A 16,049-nucleotide genomic window follows, 5' to 3' on the forward strand; every position below is an offset into this window, starting at 1 on the left:
CTGTGGTCATCAGCTTCTTTGCAGAGCATCCCCCCTTTCATCAGACTAACTGTTTGCCTCCAGGGGCAAGACACAAAGCCAAGTCTCCCAATATCCAAGTCCACTGCACGCCCCGCTCTCCAGATAGCCTGGTTTGCCCAAGCACCCACCACTGCTGTTGCACTCTCCCCCACGCCATGAGCTATTACTGTTGCACGCGGATGGAGTCAGAATAGGAAGTGATGGCAAGAACTGATTTCATCTACCCAACTGATAGCTTCTTTCCCACTCCTGAGCATCCCTAAAGTTTGGTGCAGGAATTGCTACCTCTATCAGAGAACCTTTAAAACAGCTCTGCCATTTATTACCTAGAATTGCTGGATCGACCCTGGGGTGATGGAGGCTCTCTTTTCACTGTTGGGCTGTGTTTAATGACAGACGACTTCTGGTCCACTAGGGCCCTCCTGTTTCCTACAGCCGGGAAGGTAGGAATGAGAGACATCACTATTGCAGTCCCGTAGCTAGTGTCAGCATAGCCCTGGGTAGCCATGTCCCATACCCATTCCCCAGAAGGGCTGGGTGAGGGTGGCACCAGGCCATCACATATAGGTAGAAACCAGCCATGGCAACGTGGAGGAAGTGGGGATGGAGACTCAGGCCACTCCACATGCACCAGCAGCACGCCCCACGGGCAAGCATGGGTGTCACAGGGGACGGACAAGGCAGGTCACTCGTGTGATGCTGCTTGCTCCATGAGGAGGATGGCCCTCAGGCAGGCACAGAAGATGCTAGGAGAAAAAGATCATGCACAGCTCACAGGCAAGACCCACCTTCACCACTCCCGGGGCCGGCTTCAGTAACAATCTCCATTAGAGTATTTAGCCCAAATACTGGGACACAAAATACACAATTAGTAGGTGCACCACGATATCACAACCCTTATATCCCTCAATGGAGCTGTAAGTCAGACAATGTGAGCATTCTCCCAAAGCTTAGTGCACAGAACCTTGGTTCTTAGGCACCTCGGAGCTGGAAGCCAAGTGACTAGGAGACAACTAAGGCTCTATCTAGGAAAGACGATCCCTAAGACTATGGCCTCTCCAAGCCCGGGGCAGGGAAAATGACACAAGGAGCCTTCAGGTACTAAACAGGCACATGCATGAAAGAGGGACCACTGGTTTTCATGAAACATCTAGCACAGGGGTCCAGAGGGCCTGCGGCTGTGCAGAGGGAAGAGACCCATCTTGCAGATGCTGTCGTGGGAAGTGGGGTGGTGGTGTGAGGATGGGAGGTGGATGGGAGTGACAAGTGCAGCAGATGAAGTGAAGCATCAGCATGCAATGAAGGCGTTGCAACTGCTCTCCTCTTCACCGTTATCACATAAAAGCCAGGGATGCTACCACCTCTCCATCCCTAACCTACGGAGCCACGTGTGGATTCGTTCTACAGTACTAGCTAGTTCCCTACCCCACCAGGTACGATGTCCTTTTTGTCCATCTAGCTTATGTTCCCATCCCTACCAAACATTCCTTAGATTTCCGACATTTTTAATCAGTGGGAAGAGAGGTCAGTTAAAAAATACATGGAGCTGCTTCTCACTGTGCTTTCTACTGAGATTAAATATCTCAGCACAACATCCAGAGAGAACAAAAAAAAGTCAGCATAAATTCAGAACAGGCCTTCAAACTGTCAGAGACCACAAATGAAAATCAAATAGGGTCTTAACTGCCCCTAGAAGCCAACCAATACTATCTGGCCCACTCACAGGCCCTACAGTTGACATGAAGCCAAAGTAAGAGGCTTCTTGACTCTGTAAACACTGCCAGGCTTTTCACAACCATCCCTGGTGGGCCAGATCCTTGGGATGGAGCTCGTCCTAAGTTCACACAGTAGGAACCTGGAAGATCACTGGTGGCAGCTGGGGATCCCCGTGTTAATTATGTTTCTCTGACAAAGCTCCCCCAGAAGCAGCAGTAATCCCACAGTTGCTATTATCCTGAATGATATCTCAGGGCCTTCTCTTTAGCTACAAAGACAGTTTCCATCTGAAAACCAGCAAGAGCCCATGATGTGCAGTGAAAGCCATGAGAAGCAATATGAGAGGCAACAGCCAGACCAAATAATTCATCATACACGGGGCTCCTGACAAGGACTTAGAGGCCTGAAATACTTCCCAGAGAATCCTGGTTTGGCAAAAGGAGGGCTGTCGTTACCTTTCAGACTGGGGAAGGGCGTGGTCTTCTCTCGGGCACCTTTGGTGGGCAGTGTGAGGTTTGAAAGACTGAAGCTTGTGCTGTGGTTCCGATACAGGCTGCCTATCAAGGGGAGGGTGCGAGAATAGTGAGTTAGGGGATAAGGAATCAAAGCATTATACTCCAATGACTGTCACATCACCTTCACCTTCCTCCTTTTCAAACAGCATCCCAGTGCCTCTGATCTATCTCTCACAAGACAAAGTGTAACTGAGGGCAAACAAAGGGGCCACTGCCAGGATTGCTCAAAACCCAATAACAACCTTCTCTGACTATCTCCTATGACAATAGTCAAGCCTCTCATCCACTGCTAACTCAGCATGAAAGCTGGCAGTTAATGAGTGCCTGGTCTGAAGTTGGTGCTGTTCCTCCCTGGCTTCTAAAAAACTCACAACCACAATTATCCCCGCTGTTGGCTTTCTCTGGTGCCCAGTCTGGCTTCAATCTTAAACCAACACCACCCCTTATTTCTGGAAATATTCTCTAAAAGTCAACCTCATATAGATTTCAAAGCAGGTTCGCAAAAACGTCCTTCACCAGGCAAAGAGATATACCCAAGTCAAATCTGACCAGAATATTTCCACAAAATATACGTACAAGTGTATGATTTTTAATATAATGATTATTTTTCAGTTGACCAGCTATCTTACCTGAAACAGACTGAAACCACCAGGTATAAAGATAACGACTAATCCTGTCTCTGTTTTTTATTGACCTCTCCTGAAAATACCTTGTCCAGTATCACCCAAATGACCTGAATTGGGGCTTGATAATGCCAACCCAACCCAACGTCGGAAGTTCCAAGCAGCATCTGCAGTGGCCAAGCCCTACTGGAGAGAAAATGGAACAGAGGCATGAGAGAGCTGAAGGCACTTACTGGCAAAAGACATGATGCCCCCGAAGCCCTCGGTGCTGTTGTTGGAGACGGTGGAGGTGGGAGAGCTCGCTCGAGAGTCCGACTCTGCATCTGAGTCGCTTGCCAGTTTCAAGCTGTTGGGCCGCAGCAGCTTTTGAGCCCTTGAATGCACAGTGGCACCTATGAGCCCCAGGCAGGGGTACCTAACCTTGGGCGTGTGGGCCTGACGCTACACTGCAGTCACCGCTCCCTTCCCACAATTCCTAAATGCCTGGATCAAAGCACCATCCTCTGGGGACGGCAGGACCACGAGAGCATTCAGACTTCTCAGACTTTCTGATTAACCCTCGCCCAGGGTCCACTGTAGGAGATCCTTCAGTCACCCATCTAGAAGGAACCCCCAGGCTCTCACCGATTGCCATTGACATGTTGGCTGAATCGGGGAGTGTAACTTTCCCCCTGCTCATCATCATCTTCCTCAGGGGGAAAACCATATTGGGGCTCGAAGTACGGATTGTCATAGGTTCGCCGGCGCACTGACCCCTCTCCAATTTCTGTCTGACGCCTGTCCATGTTCGATCTGCCAATGCTGGGAGGCACGGTAGGGAGGGGCTTGGAGACGCTTACTGCTGCCTTATCATCCATCTTTGTTGAGTCAGCAGGTTCCTAAAGGTCATATCAAATAAAAAGTCATCACCTGGTGCCCAGTGATGCCTTCCTGTATTCTCAGTTTGGCATTCTCAGTTTGCCCAGTTCTTCTTTGGGCAGGGTCAGGCCTGTCAGATTCCTATCCTAGGGAATGAGTGAGAAAAGATCTCTGTGACACCCCCATTCTCTGTCCTCACAAACCACACAAGGGGGATCTTAGCTGAACCCTGAACAAAGCCCGGTGACCTCCTTCTGGGGTCAAAACTATATCTCATAGGCTCTAAGCTCTAGGACCGATGGAAGGGAAGATGGGAGATTGTGAAGAAAGAAGCAAATTAAATGAATAGCTCCATCCCAGCTTTCCTAATAGAGGTCCCACATAATAGTTCCCACTTATCCACCCCTCCAAGTCCTCACGTACAGAACTGGCTCCATGGATGACAGTGCTGGGACTGCTGCTGGTGGTGGTACTGGAGCTGGAGCGCAGTGGCGGGTTTTCCTGAGAGTGCTCGCTGTCTGGGCCAGGTTCCTCTTCTTCCTTCTGGGTTTGCAGCTCATCAATCTCTACCTCACTGGCATCCCCCAGTGCCGCGTGAGTCAGGGGATCCACATCTGCCAAAACCCAAGGGCGGCAGGTACTGACAACACCATCCCAGAACCCCAAACCCTGCCCAGAGCTGGCCATTCTCCCCAAGTGTACTTACTAGGAGTGTCACCATTGATGTCACATTTCATCATTTCACTAACAAAGTCACCAAGGGAGGAGTAGGAAGAGCTTGAGTCATCATAATCCATACTATCACTGCCGCTGCAGAGTGAAGAGCACAAAAATAAAAATAAAACAGAAAGAAGGGGCAGGGAAAAGAATCAGCATTAGGAGAAATAGAAAGAGGAGCATTCTTAACTCAAGGCCAGGGAACGAGATAAAATAAGGAAACTAACACAAAACCGTCAACCAAAACATAACTCAAGGCTTCAAAGACTGATGTCTAAATCCTATGAGATTTTGTCATTGTGCTAAATAAGGGCTAATGAGAGCCTCTTTACCTTAAAAAACTGGTTTGCTGCCAGAGGGACTGCTCACCTGTCATCGGTAGGTTCAGAGTCAGAGTCACGCTCTGGTGGCACACTCAGCGCCTCGGCCAGCTGGGAATTGCTATCATAGACGCGATAATGGATGGGCTGCAGCTGATGAGCATACCACTTTGGCTTGTCACCAATCAGGGCTGGATCAAACATGTCTACCCAAGGAGAAAAAAGAGGAGTTAGCAACAAGGGAAAAAAAGCAAGCAAAACATAAAAGAAAGGCAGGAAAAAGTCTAAAGCAAAATAAGAATGAAAGGGGCAGGCCAAGGATTAGAAAGAGAAATCGTAAAGGGAGAAGCCATCCGGAGGACAAAGACAGAAGGTGAGGCAGAGCAGAGGGCAGGCGGACTCACTGTTGTGAATTCGCTGAAAGGCATAGTTGGTGGGGTTAAGGATCCATTCTCCAAAGTACTCCACAGCCTGAGTCCTGGCCAATTTCTCAGCAAAAGGAGTCTGCCGGGGACGTGAGGCTAGAAAGGAGCCAGCTTGAAAAGCTACCACAGGCCGCGGGAAGAGACGTAGGGTACGTGTGTGCATCTGAAAGCCCTGCAGCACGTTGGGGGAGTTGAAGAAACGGACCATGGCCACTCTGGGGAAGAAGGGGATGGTGAGATAATCCGCGTCCCACACCCTGCAGAGTAAGGATTCCTACGCGCCAAGGTCTCGCACCACCTCCCTAAGTCATCATTTAACAGCTTCCAACACCAAGGGGAGAGAGATCTTAAAGAATCATCAATCTCCTTCTTCACTCAAGGCGTAAAATTGATGAACTATTTCTTCTCTTTGCTTTCACTAAGGCAGCAAATATAACCAAATATTATACATGTTTTATATACAAAGAAACTCTGGCTCAGGAAAGTAGTCTGCCCCAAGGTCACTGAGTGAGCAGAGACCAATTTAAGGGCTCGTGATCGTCTAGTCTGCTTGGTCATACCTGGTTGCGACATCCACAGAATCCACATCATTGCCATAGATGAGTGGGTTGAATTCAGTGGAAGGTGTGGACTGCAGGTCATTCGAAGGCCTTCCCAAGAGAAGGGGGATCTCCTGGCCCTCATGGAATTTCTCCAGATTGAGGATGGGCTGGGTGTTGAGACTCATGCTGGCGAGGGCCTACGGAACAAGAAATCCCTCATAGAAGGCAGATTCCCAGGCAGCTAGCCAATCCCATCTCCTAGGAAAGAGGCTTCATCTTTGAAATAAGAATCCAAATATTTTAACCTTTAGAAAATAATCAGAATTACGTAGATCTTCAGCTTAAGCCAACCTGGCTCAAGGCAACTTGATTAAATCTGAAGTCCAAGGCAATAGTTTTCAAATTTATTTTAGCCACAAAATTTTGTTTTTCTATTGAAATCTATGTGGAAATACAAACAATTGAAACGTGTAAAAGTAGAGCTGCTCTGAAGGACATAAGGAACCCAGAGCCTCACATGATCAGCCCCTAAGAGGCTCTATGGGGTAGTTTGAAAACCCCTGGTCTAGGCCAGCAGTGCTTGTTAAATGTTCATGGGCTTAGGAATCACCTGTGGATGTGGTTAAAGTGCAGATTCCAATTTAGCATGTCTAGGGTGATTCTGCACTTTTTTTTTTTTTTTTTTTTTTTTAAAGATTTTATTTATTTTATTTTTTCCCCCCAAAGCCCCAGTGGATAGTTGTATGTCATAGCTGCACATCCTTCTAGTTGCTGTATGCGGGACTCGGCCTCAGGATGAACGGAGAAGTGGTGCCTCAATGCGCACCCGGGATCCGAACCCGGGCCACCAGCATCGCAGCACGCGCACTTAACCACCAAGCCACAGGGCCGGCCCTGATTCTGCACTTTTAACAAGCCCAGGTGATGCTAATGCTGCTGGTCCATGGACCACACTTTGAGGAGCAGGGGTAAGAACACAGGATCAATGAGCCCAAGGATTTTAGCTCCTACAAACACTAAAGTACAATTCCACATATCAACCTCCCTATTTCATTAGTCATACTAAAGCAGTCATGAAGAATGAAAACACCACAAAGGAAGACAGCTAGAGAACTTTCTGAACTTGCAATCCTCACCAGACTCTGCAGCAGCAAGATATCATATTACATCAGCATTGAGGAAGCAAGTGAGAGGGATGATACAAAATGACCCATTTAAACCCAAATAGACATCATCCAGAGGTACTGCTAAGTAACTCAGACAACACAGACAGAGATTCCTGAAGACCCTTCACATGAGAGCAGGGATTCCTGAAAAGAAATACAGAGCTATCTACAGGGGTCCTACATCACATACACAGCAGGGCAAAGGAAGGGGGGCCTCGTCGTGTGTTACCTTTAGGTACTGTGTTCAGCATGCAGAAGAAGAAGAAAATCAATCAATGAAAAATTCATTTAAAGGATTACTCAAAGGAATTTTTGAAGAAAGGGTTCTATAGGGACTTAGGAATCAATTCAAGAGGAAAAAATAAAACAAGCCAGACTGTCTAAGCCACTAACTCCCTCCCTCTCTATAAGACTCAGAGAACAATCCAAGGCCATGAAGAATGGCAGACGTGACAAGAAACAGAAAGAGAAGGGCTGATTTATACAACATTATAAGCATTAGAGGGTGGGAGGGCAAACAATGAATAAGAAGGAATCTAAAAAGCCCTTTCTGAGATCCACCCTGCCACCCAGAAATGGAATACACCTCTTCTTAAGCCCACCCCAGGCTAAGAAAATGTACTCCACTGGGGTCTGAAAGGAAACTGGCCCTGACAACAGCTGCCTGCCTCCTGCAGCAGCCACTGCTCCTCCTCCTCCTTTTCTTCTTTCTTCACTTACCTGCTTTAAATGTTTTTTCAGCTCTAATGATTCTGGTTCCGGCAGAATAGGCAGCACTTCTGCATTGGTGGGGGCAACCACCTGCACCAGAAAAAAGATAACAGGCATGACCTTAGAATTAACTGCTCAGGAGTTTCTTTTACATAAGGGTCAGTAAGAAGAATAGGAAGTTGTATACACAATGTTATTATTTACAGGTGAATACATACATTATATACACACATATAGAAGATATACATATACACATGTATATCATATACGTACACACCTGAAAGGAAATATACCTAAACGTTATTGGTGACTATCTCTAGATAATAGGTTTTTATTTATTTCTTTATACTTACTTGTATTTTCTAAAGTTTTACAATGAACACATATAAGGGCTTCCTATGGAAGTCTGAATGTACTCACGCTGCAGAAAGTTAATATACATTTTTTTTAAGTCTGCACTGAAAGACAGTTTCTTACTAAAAACTATATTCCAAGAAAACCATCAGATGATCTACACCATATGTAATGGTCCCACAACCACAACTACCCTACTGCTCTTGCAAGATGTGACGGAGCACTTAACTCTGGCAAAACTAAATTCTGTAACTCTTTTTTATTTTATTTTTTTTTAAATATTTTATTTATTTATTTTACCCCCAAAGCCCCAGTAGATAGTTGTATGTCATAGTTGCACATCCTTCTAGTTGCTGTATGTGGGACGCGGCCTCAGCATGGCCGGAGAAGCGGTGCCTTGGTGCGCGCCTGGGATCCGAACCCGGGCCGCCAGCAGCGGAGCGCGCGCACTTAACCACTAAGCCACGGGGCCGGGCCAAATTCTGTAACTCTTTGTGTCCTAACCAAGGGCCTATTTAGCCACTAAAGTAAAAACAGCATTTAAAAGAAAGTTGTTTCAATGAGTCTCACAATAGAAATCACCCACAAACTTAGGACCTTCCTAGGAGTAATCTAGAAAAACAGAACTCAATCCTATTCTAGACCCTACAACGCCTCAGCCAAGAACCTCACCCTATTGCTGTCCAGATCCACTAGCCACACATCATCAGGCATTTTGAAGTCCAGTTTGTAGAGGAAGAAGCTGGCAGGGACCCCGATAATGTATGGGGTTGGAGCCAACAGCAGCTGTAGAAAGAATAAAGAAGATAAGAAACAAAAACAAAACCTATTGTGACCACTTACCGAGTCAGCGTTTTTCTAGATAAGGAAATGCAGGTCCACAATCCCTTTTCCAAAACCCTCGAGGGTAGACGTGTTTCAAAATTCAGGATTTCTCAGATTTTAGAAAGGTAACAGTCATATTCTGTACGTTATGTAACACCTGCAGTGTTGTAGCCAGTATCACTAACATTAACTGTGATAAATAAAAACCATAAATAGCGTAAGTTTTGCCATCAGATCAGTTCGAGTCAGGTCAGATTTTACAGACAAATAAGTTATGATAAGGGATTGAGGACCACTACTGATTTACAACTTCTTTGGGCACTGAGCCTTCTCCTTTGGAGCTGGACTGAGTTGTAAGACAGAGGGTGACAAAGCCGGAAGACACCCTGAGACTCACCTGCTCTGCCGATGCCATGCAGGTGGGCAGCAGTGGGATAACAGGAAACATATACTCCAAGGGGTAGATCATTGCCACAAACGCCATCACAGACATAGAGAGCGCGTTGTAGTCTCGGGACTGTAGCACCACCTGCCACGAGCAACACCATAAGGATCACTCAACAGCATAAATAAAGGTTATGACAAAACAGCTCCAACACCACAATTTAATTTCTGTTTCACCGTCTATGGCTCCAGTAGTTTAATTTCCACAATTCCCACTGCCCCACATGCCACTCTGCCTGCCACTTCCCAATTCAAGCACCGTAGTAAGCCTCCCTGGAATCACTCCCTTACCTTCCTAGTTCTTGCACCCCCAACCCCAGGACCGCTCACCAGAACAGAACTACTGGTACTTCCAGAGAATTAGGTCAGCATAGTTAAGGATAATTCAACTGAGTGGCAAGCCCTCTGAATATATCCCACATGATACCAGTCCCTTAATTCAATCCCCACCTACTGAGTAGCTGCTCTATACCTGGTACTGTGTTACCTCCCGGAGACAAAATGATGAAAAAGATGTAGTCCCTGTCCTCAAAGAGCTCATGGTCCAGCCTCTGCCAGATCTCAAAGCCCTTTCCCTAGAAGGGTCTAAAAAGCTGGCCCTCTCACCTTGTGCTCTAACAGGATGCAGGTTAGCACCTGAAGACAGGCATCCACACCCAGAAGTTCCAAGGGAAGGTGCAGCGGGAAATCCACTAGGGTGAATCGAGAGGGGTCTGGAAGAGCAAAGGTCAGAGCTTGCTGGAACTCCTGGGGCAGGACCTCAATGTCTACTCGCTTCTGCCCGGAGACGGGTACTGGGGAGCGCAGCAACCGATAGATCCAGGCCTCAATCTCTCGAAGGTCATGCAGAAGGGCACTTGACTTCTCCTCCACTAGCAGTGATCCAGTAAAGATGCGCCACATGGTGTCTCTGAGGAGCAGACCGCAGGAAACAGACACCTAAGTACCAGGAGCTGATACCCCACTGTGACCCAATGTAATATAATGATGACAATTGGAAAAGCTCACTCTTTGGGCTCAGCTAGGACCAGAGGTATATACAAGAGGAAGAATAAGTGTAAAAATGTATACATAGCAGGACTTATCATCCCGCCCGCCACAAAACATCCAATTCCCCAGCATCCCTCCGAACACAATTATAGTAAGAGGTCTAACCCTGCAGCAGTCTTTGCTGAGTGAGGACTGATATAATATGCCTAAATAGGTCTGAAGGACCTTAGGTTTTAGAGGCAACTTCCTGCACCCCTCACAGACCAATGTTACCCCATCTCTAAACGCTTCCCCTCTCTCCTCAGCGTCAGCGGCAAACCGCACCTTTGTATGCCTCGCGGGATGCCCAGTTTCTTGCCCAGCAGTCGCTCACTACAGCAGTCCACCAGACGTTTGAGGGTATAGAGACACTCTCGGAAGGTGGAGAAGAAGGGGTAGTGGCTAAGCACGCACAGGGATGTCAGAGTACTGTTGCGGGACCGGCTCCCCGCCTTGGCCCGGCGTTTGCCCCGAGGAGACTGGTTCACATCCGGGGTGGAGTCGGCACTGGGAGGCTGCAGGGACGAGCCACTCTCCGAGCTCTCAGTGCCAACCTCTTCTGAGGCACAGGCAGCACGGGGTCCTTCCTTGGCACGGGACCCTGCCCCACCCTCCCCCTTTTCCTTAGGCATTCGCTTTTGGAAGGAGCGGTAGAAGTTAACACAGATGCCATAACGTGTGACTCCAGTGTCCTTGTCAGTGAGGGTGAAGACAAAAGAAGTGTCGTCCCGCAGGCTCATGCGCCGCTGCCGCACACTCAGACAGCCCTCTGGCTGGCAGAAGAACACCACATCCGGGGGCAGGGGAAACTCAGCGTGATCCTCCAACGGGTATCGCCGCAGCAGTTCAGGAGTCTGGGCCACGCTATCGCTGCTCGGGTGCCTGAGAATACAAAGACAAATTCAGCAGCCTGAAGGAACAAGACGCTCTTTCAAATGTAAACCACAGTCAAGAAATAAATCTCAAAATACAGTGTAGGATAGAGTAACCTAACTGCAGGACCTTGGAAAACATGAGTGCTGCTGGCCACATTTAGCTGGTAGGCTAAATGAAGTCTGCACTGTCATGAAGACACCTATCCGGAAATGAAGGGAAAACGGCAACAATAAAACGATCACTAACACCTTAAGATGATTAGCACCTTTCAAGGTGTATTAGCTAATGAATGACCAAAAGAGCATAGGTAGGTAGAGAAGGAACACAATGTACTTTTCCTTTTTACAATATAAGAAACCTGGGGGATACAGAGTATATTTGCTCAAATCACAAAGATGCTACTTAAGAGCAGAATTTTGCTCTGTCTCTGTTCCTTCACCCCAATACTCTCAATCCACCTGACGGTGTTGTTTTCACTACTGGCATCAAGGTTCCTATCAGGGTAAAATAATAGGCGAAGAATGAGACATGCAAAGCAATGTGGAAGCAGGGAAGGGGAATAATTACACATTTTGTGGCTACCTTAGATGACAAGACAAAAATTAGTCTCTTCTTGGTTACCTGGCTCCCACAATCACTAGATAGTCAAGTAATCGAGGACAGAACTTCTTCTTTTGCACCATGGTTCCAATTCATCAGTTCATCTCAGAAAAACTTCAAGGCACCAAGCAAGGAGTCAATGTTCCCAGGAGGAATTCTGATATTATCTGAAAATCTAAGTCTAAAAGGAAAAAAGCACTGATAAGATCCACTGCTGTGCACAAGGGACACATCCCTCTCAGCTTCATCCCAGCCAAGGGCATAAGTCAGAAGGTCTTCCATTTTAGTACTAAAGATAGGAGAACCTGACACTTTTCCTAGCCTGGAGCTCAGTCCAGGTTTATGAGCTCACAGAGTCAAATGTCAAGAAGTAGGACAAATAACGGCTCACCTCCCCCTCCCTACAAACCAGCTCATTTCCAGCCTCACCCCTGGGGCTCTGTTTCTGAAAAACAGGCCCAATTAGCCTAATCTGGACTCGGTCCTCAGGATAACAAAAATTAAGTCATTTTCAGGATTGCTGCAGGGTGGATCAGGCTCAAACCAGACTCTCTAATCAGCACTAATCTGCACTCCTAGCTCTAGATGGAAACCTAATTATTCTCTGTTTCAACATTCTGCATTCAGCTTGATGTGAAACTACCACATAGATTGTATAGTTAATTGCACTCAGACAATAACGACAGCTGGCTACTCTACCCCGTGCAATCTCAAATGAAGAATATCTATGCCCCAATTGCTTCATCTAAACCATTTTTCTCCCCTTTTCAAGCAAGAAAGGGGCCCAGTGGCTACTGCTACTAGCTCTGCCCTTGGTGCTGAATCCATCTTTCTCCTCTATTCTGTTCCCAGGATGGGAATCAGTAACACAATACACACAGATGAGGCCTTGTCCTATATCTTACAAGATTTCTGCAAGGACAGGGAGAGGTGCTCAGAAAAACTTCTAAACCATAATCCAAAAATTAAGAAAAGCTTACACGGTCTGAATTATAATTTATTTCCTATCAGGTCTCCATACACTTCTCTAAATGAAATGTTTCACTCAACTATAAGGCTATTTTCAGTGCTTCTAAGATTTCACCTCTGAGCTCCACACACAGCCATACTAAGACCTTGTTCACTATACACACAGAGAGACTCTCATTACACTCATACACACACACCACTCCCTTCTTTGCTGCTGCGTGCACTCCCATACACACAGACATACACGCTCCCTGTATGCTTAAGGCCCTACTTGATTTAGATAACGAGTAGAAGTTCTATTTAGATAACGAGTAGAAGTTCTATCTTTTTTCTCTTCTACTTAATAATAAAAAAGACCTATTTACACACCTCTCAAATCCTCAAAATACTGCCCCCTCCTTTCTCTTGCTCCCAGTAGAGGACCTGCAGGTAATAGGATTCAGTTTTGTCTCCATAGCGACTCTGGCTCCCAGCACTATTTATAGCAGAGCCACAGCTCCTCCCCTGCTTGGTGACCGCAAAGTGCTAGCAGCTGCTACTCTAGAGTAGGCCAGGGCCCATAACAATTCATTCTCCTTGGATATGGAGACACCTCTTCCACCGACAGCACCTGCTAATTATTAGGTTATCTCCTCCCTCTTCTGTCTTTAGTTTGCACTTTGTCCTAATTCTGGATTTTGACAGAGATATCTCCTTTCCACACAACCAAAACCAAGTTTCCAAGCATGCCATATGCTCATTTCCAGGCATCATTACCACCCAAAAAGTCCTTTGGTTCTCTCCACTTCTGTGGAGTCATGAGCATCCTGCAGAAGGCAGGGCACTGTTACAGAGCTGAGCTCAGCTCCTCCCAGGCAGAATGAGAAGGGGAGGGAAACACAGAAATGAAATGGGAGATTGGTAAAAGCAAAATTCATTCTATAAACAATTATGTGGAAAATGCCTAGGGTGAGAGCCAAAGTATCTTAAAATAAAACAGAATTTACAGGACCAGAGCTCAAGGCTAAGCCTTGAAATCTCTTTACGTTGAAAATCAGGAGCCCCTTCTTGCCTAAATCTCAAAGATCACACCCAAAGCATCTTCTAATACATTAGGCATCAGACTCTACTCTTGGTGGGATCTCAGCCTCTCTCCACTGAGAATTATTTGATAAAACTCAAGTCATTATCCTCCTCTATAGTGCTGATCTCCCTCCAGAGCCACAACGACCCTGAGATCTCGTGACTATTCTAGCCACTAGTGATAGGATAGATTTTTAGCCACAATTCATATCTCATTAATAGCCAGTGCCTTCAGTTATTCAGATTGCAGAGATAACCAAGGCTTTTCTTCCCCTTCTCTCCCCCTTTCCTCCTCATGAAGACCCTAAGTCCTCTAACACCACCTACAACTCACACTCCATCTTCGTATCCACCCAGGCTCAGACTCTGCTTCCTGCCTCAACCATATTTCCTAACGTGGAGCCCCCGGCTCCTAGCTCCTATATTGCAAAAGCATCAAGCTCAAAACGCATACCTATCTGCTCAAGTCCTACATCACCATCCACACCATCCAGATGCCGATTTAGAATCCACAGACCTTGAAGTTATCTCTGTCTTTTCAACCTACAAATGGCCACGTTAACCTATCTTTTGGATTCATCCCTCGTTTTGGGCAGGATATCATAGTAAAACCACAGGAACCGGAGAGCGATATGACATCTTTGCTGACGTGAGCATAACAGGAGACTCTCGCCCTCTTCCCCCTCCCCAGGCAGTGACCTTGCAAGCGCATCAGCACAAACTGGTCCAGCGCGGGGGAGAATGAGAGCAAGGAGGCAGGCCATAGGCAGGGTTGGGGAAGAGGGAAGGGCAGGCAAAGGAGGAAGAATTTAGAGATGCACGAGGATGGGGAGGGAAGCAGTTGCAGGAAAGATTAAACGGTGTCTCCACTCTCCAACAAGCCAATTATGAAACACCAAATTAAAAAAGAAAACAATTTTTTTAAAGAACCAAACGTGGTTCTCCAAACCCTAATCAAAAATTAGGCGCGCGCACGCGCGCACACACACACACGCAGACGCGCGCGCACGCGCGAGGTGCTTATCCTGGCTCGGGCCCGGGGCTGGACAGCTCTGCCCGCCCCCTCACCTGCTGGACAGTTCTCCCCAATCCCGGAACCAGCGCCGCCCGCCAACCCCGCAGGCAAGGAGCCCGCAGCCCGCACACCCTCGGCGGCCCGGTGCGCCCCGACTTCTAGCCCCGCCTCCTTCCCTACGGACCCCCCCCCCAACCCGCTCACGAGACCCCACGCCCCCTCACACTGCCTTAGGGCCTCCTCAGAGGCCCCTTCTCCCGTAGAGCTCCTGTTTCCTCTCAGGGCCGCAGGAGTGCTCCTAGAAGCCCGGTCCCAAATACCCCTCCAGGGCCCCCAGGGCCAGACCTTCCTACCTCCCGAGCCTCGGGGTACCGGGCAGGCCCGGCCGGACGTCCCCCGGCAGCTGAGCGTCAGTCGCTCCCCGGCGCCGCTGCGAGCGCCCGCCAGTTCCGCGTCTGCACCGGGGGGCGCGTACCACTCTTACCCGGGGAGGGGGGGCAGGCGGAGGGGGGACCGGAGGCCGTACCATTCACCCCCGGGGGGACAGGGCTGCACCAAACCGGTGGAGCCGACCTCGGGAGAAGGGCGGCTACGCACACACCTATCCGTGTGGGAGTGGGAACGCTTTGGGGAGCGCTGGGCCAGCCCAGCGCCGCTGCGTGCCAAGGGGAGGACCCAAAAGAATACATTTTGTTTAGGTTGCGCAAACAGACTTTAATTCGACGTGGTAATAGAGTCCATTTGGACGAAACGTGGGTTAATCTGGATGCGACTTCTCAAGATCAGCTGCCCCTGAGACTTTCCGACTGTCCCCCGACATCGCACCTCCCTCCCCCCGCACGCGATTTGGAAGTGCCCAGCCGGCTGGGCTGGAAAGCCGGCCGCCCCGGCGGTGGAGCCTACCAATTCAGGGGCAGCGGGGGGACTCGAGGCCGGAAGGTGCGGCCGCGGTATCACCTACACAGGGAGCGTTCCGAGGAAAGGGGGCGGGAGTGGCACCGCGGTGCCCGCTGGGAAATGGAGTCCAGCCCATTGGAGAGGCCAAACCCGAGTCAGGGCACCCTCCACCTAGCCTCATGGGACTTTTGTTCCTGTCCCACAGGGAGTGGGGGCCGGGAAAAGGGCCTCTTTTTCAGATGCCAATGGAAAAACTAAGGCATTATACGCAGGCACGCATACAATTGCATGGCTGAGGCATTAGTTCTGAAAACCCGACACCGACTCCCCCACAGAAAGATAACCCGATCGCACTCGGATCATT

General features: G+C 48.3%; 1 protein-coding gene across 38 annotated transcripts in view; it reads right to left on the reverse strand.

Moving 5' to 3' along the window:
• MADD (MAP kinase activating death domain) overlaps positions 1–15,389 on the reverse strand; it is a 38,211-nt gene extending 22,822 nt beyond the window's left edge. For 6 of the 38 annotated variants that reach the window (XM_087422994.1, XM_087422980.1, XM_087422993.1 and 3 more), the window contains exons 1-16: positions 15,142–15,387; positions 11,764–11,923; positions 10,552–11,148; positions 9,844–10,147; positions 9,191–9,322; positions 8,641–8,754; positions 7,624–7,704; positions 5,756–5,934; positions 5,175–5,410; positions 4,820–4,976; positions 4,440–4,543; positions 4,157–4,347; positions 3,629–3,753; positions 3,109–3,248; positions 2,193–2,294; positions 348–450 (exon numbers count right to left, since the gene is read on the reverse strand). In XM_087422994.1, coding sequence (XP_087279120.1) covers positions 348–450; positions 2,193–2,294; positions 3,109–3,248; positions 3,629–3,753; positions 4,157–4,347; positions 4,440–4,543; positions 4,820–4,976; positions 5,175–5,410; positions 5,756–5,934; positions 7,624–7,704; positions 8,641–8,754; positions 9,191–9,322; positions 9,844–10,147; positions 10,552–11,148; positions 11,764–11,825 — 2,627 coding nt within the window. In that variant the 5' untranslated portion in view covers positions 11,826–11,923; positions 15,142–15,387. Of the gene's footprint in view, positions 1–347; positions 451–809; positions 870–2,192; positions 2,295–3,108; positions 3,249–3,499; positions 3,754–4,156; positions 4,348–4,439; positions 4,544–4,819; positions 4,977–5,174; positions 5,411–5,755; positions 5,935–7,623; positions 7,705–8,640; positions 8,755–9,190; positions 9,323–9,843; positions 10,148–10,551; positions 11,149–11,763; positions 11,924–15,141 lie in introns of all 38 variants that reach the window. The other 32 variants (XM_087422991.1, XM_087422977.1, XM_087422989.1 and 29 more) reach the window with 12 other exon arrangements.
• Between the last annotated feature and the right edge of the window lie 660 nt (positions 15,390–16,049).

The sequence above is a fragment of the Ceratotherium simum genome, chromosome 34, assembly GCF_057802395.1.
Source record: "Ceratotherium simum simum isolate JZ-2026a chromosome 34, ASM5780239v1, whole genome shotgun sequence".
Taxonomy (NCBI): Eukaryota; Metazoa; Chordata; class Mammalia; order Perissodactyla; family Rhinocerotidae; genus Ceratotherium; species Ceratotherium simum.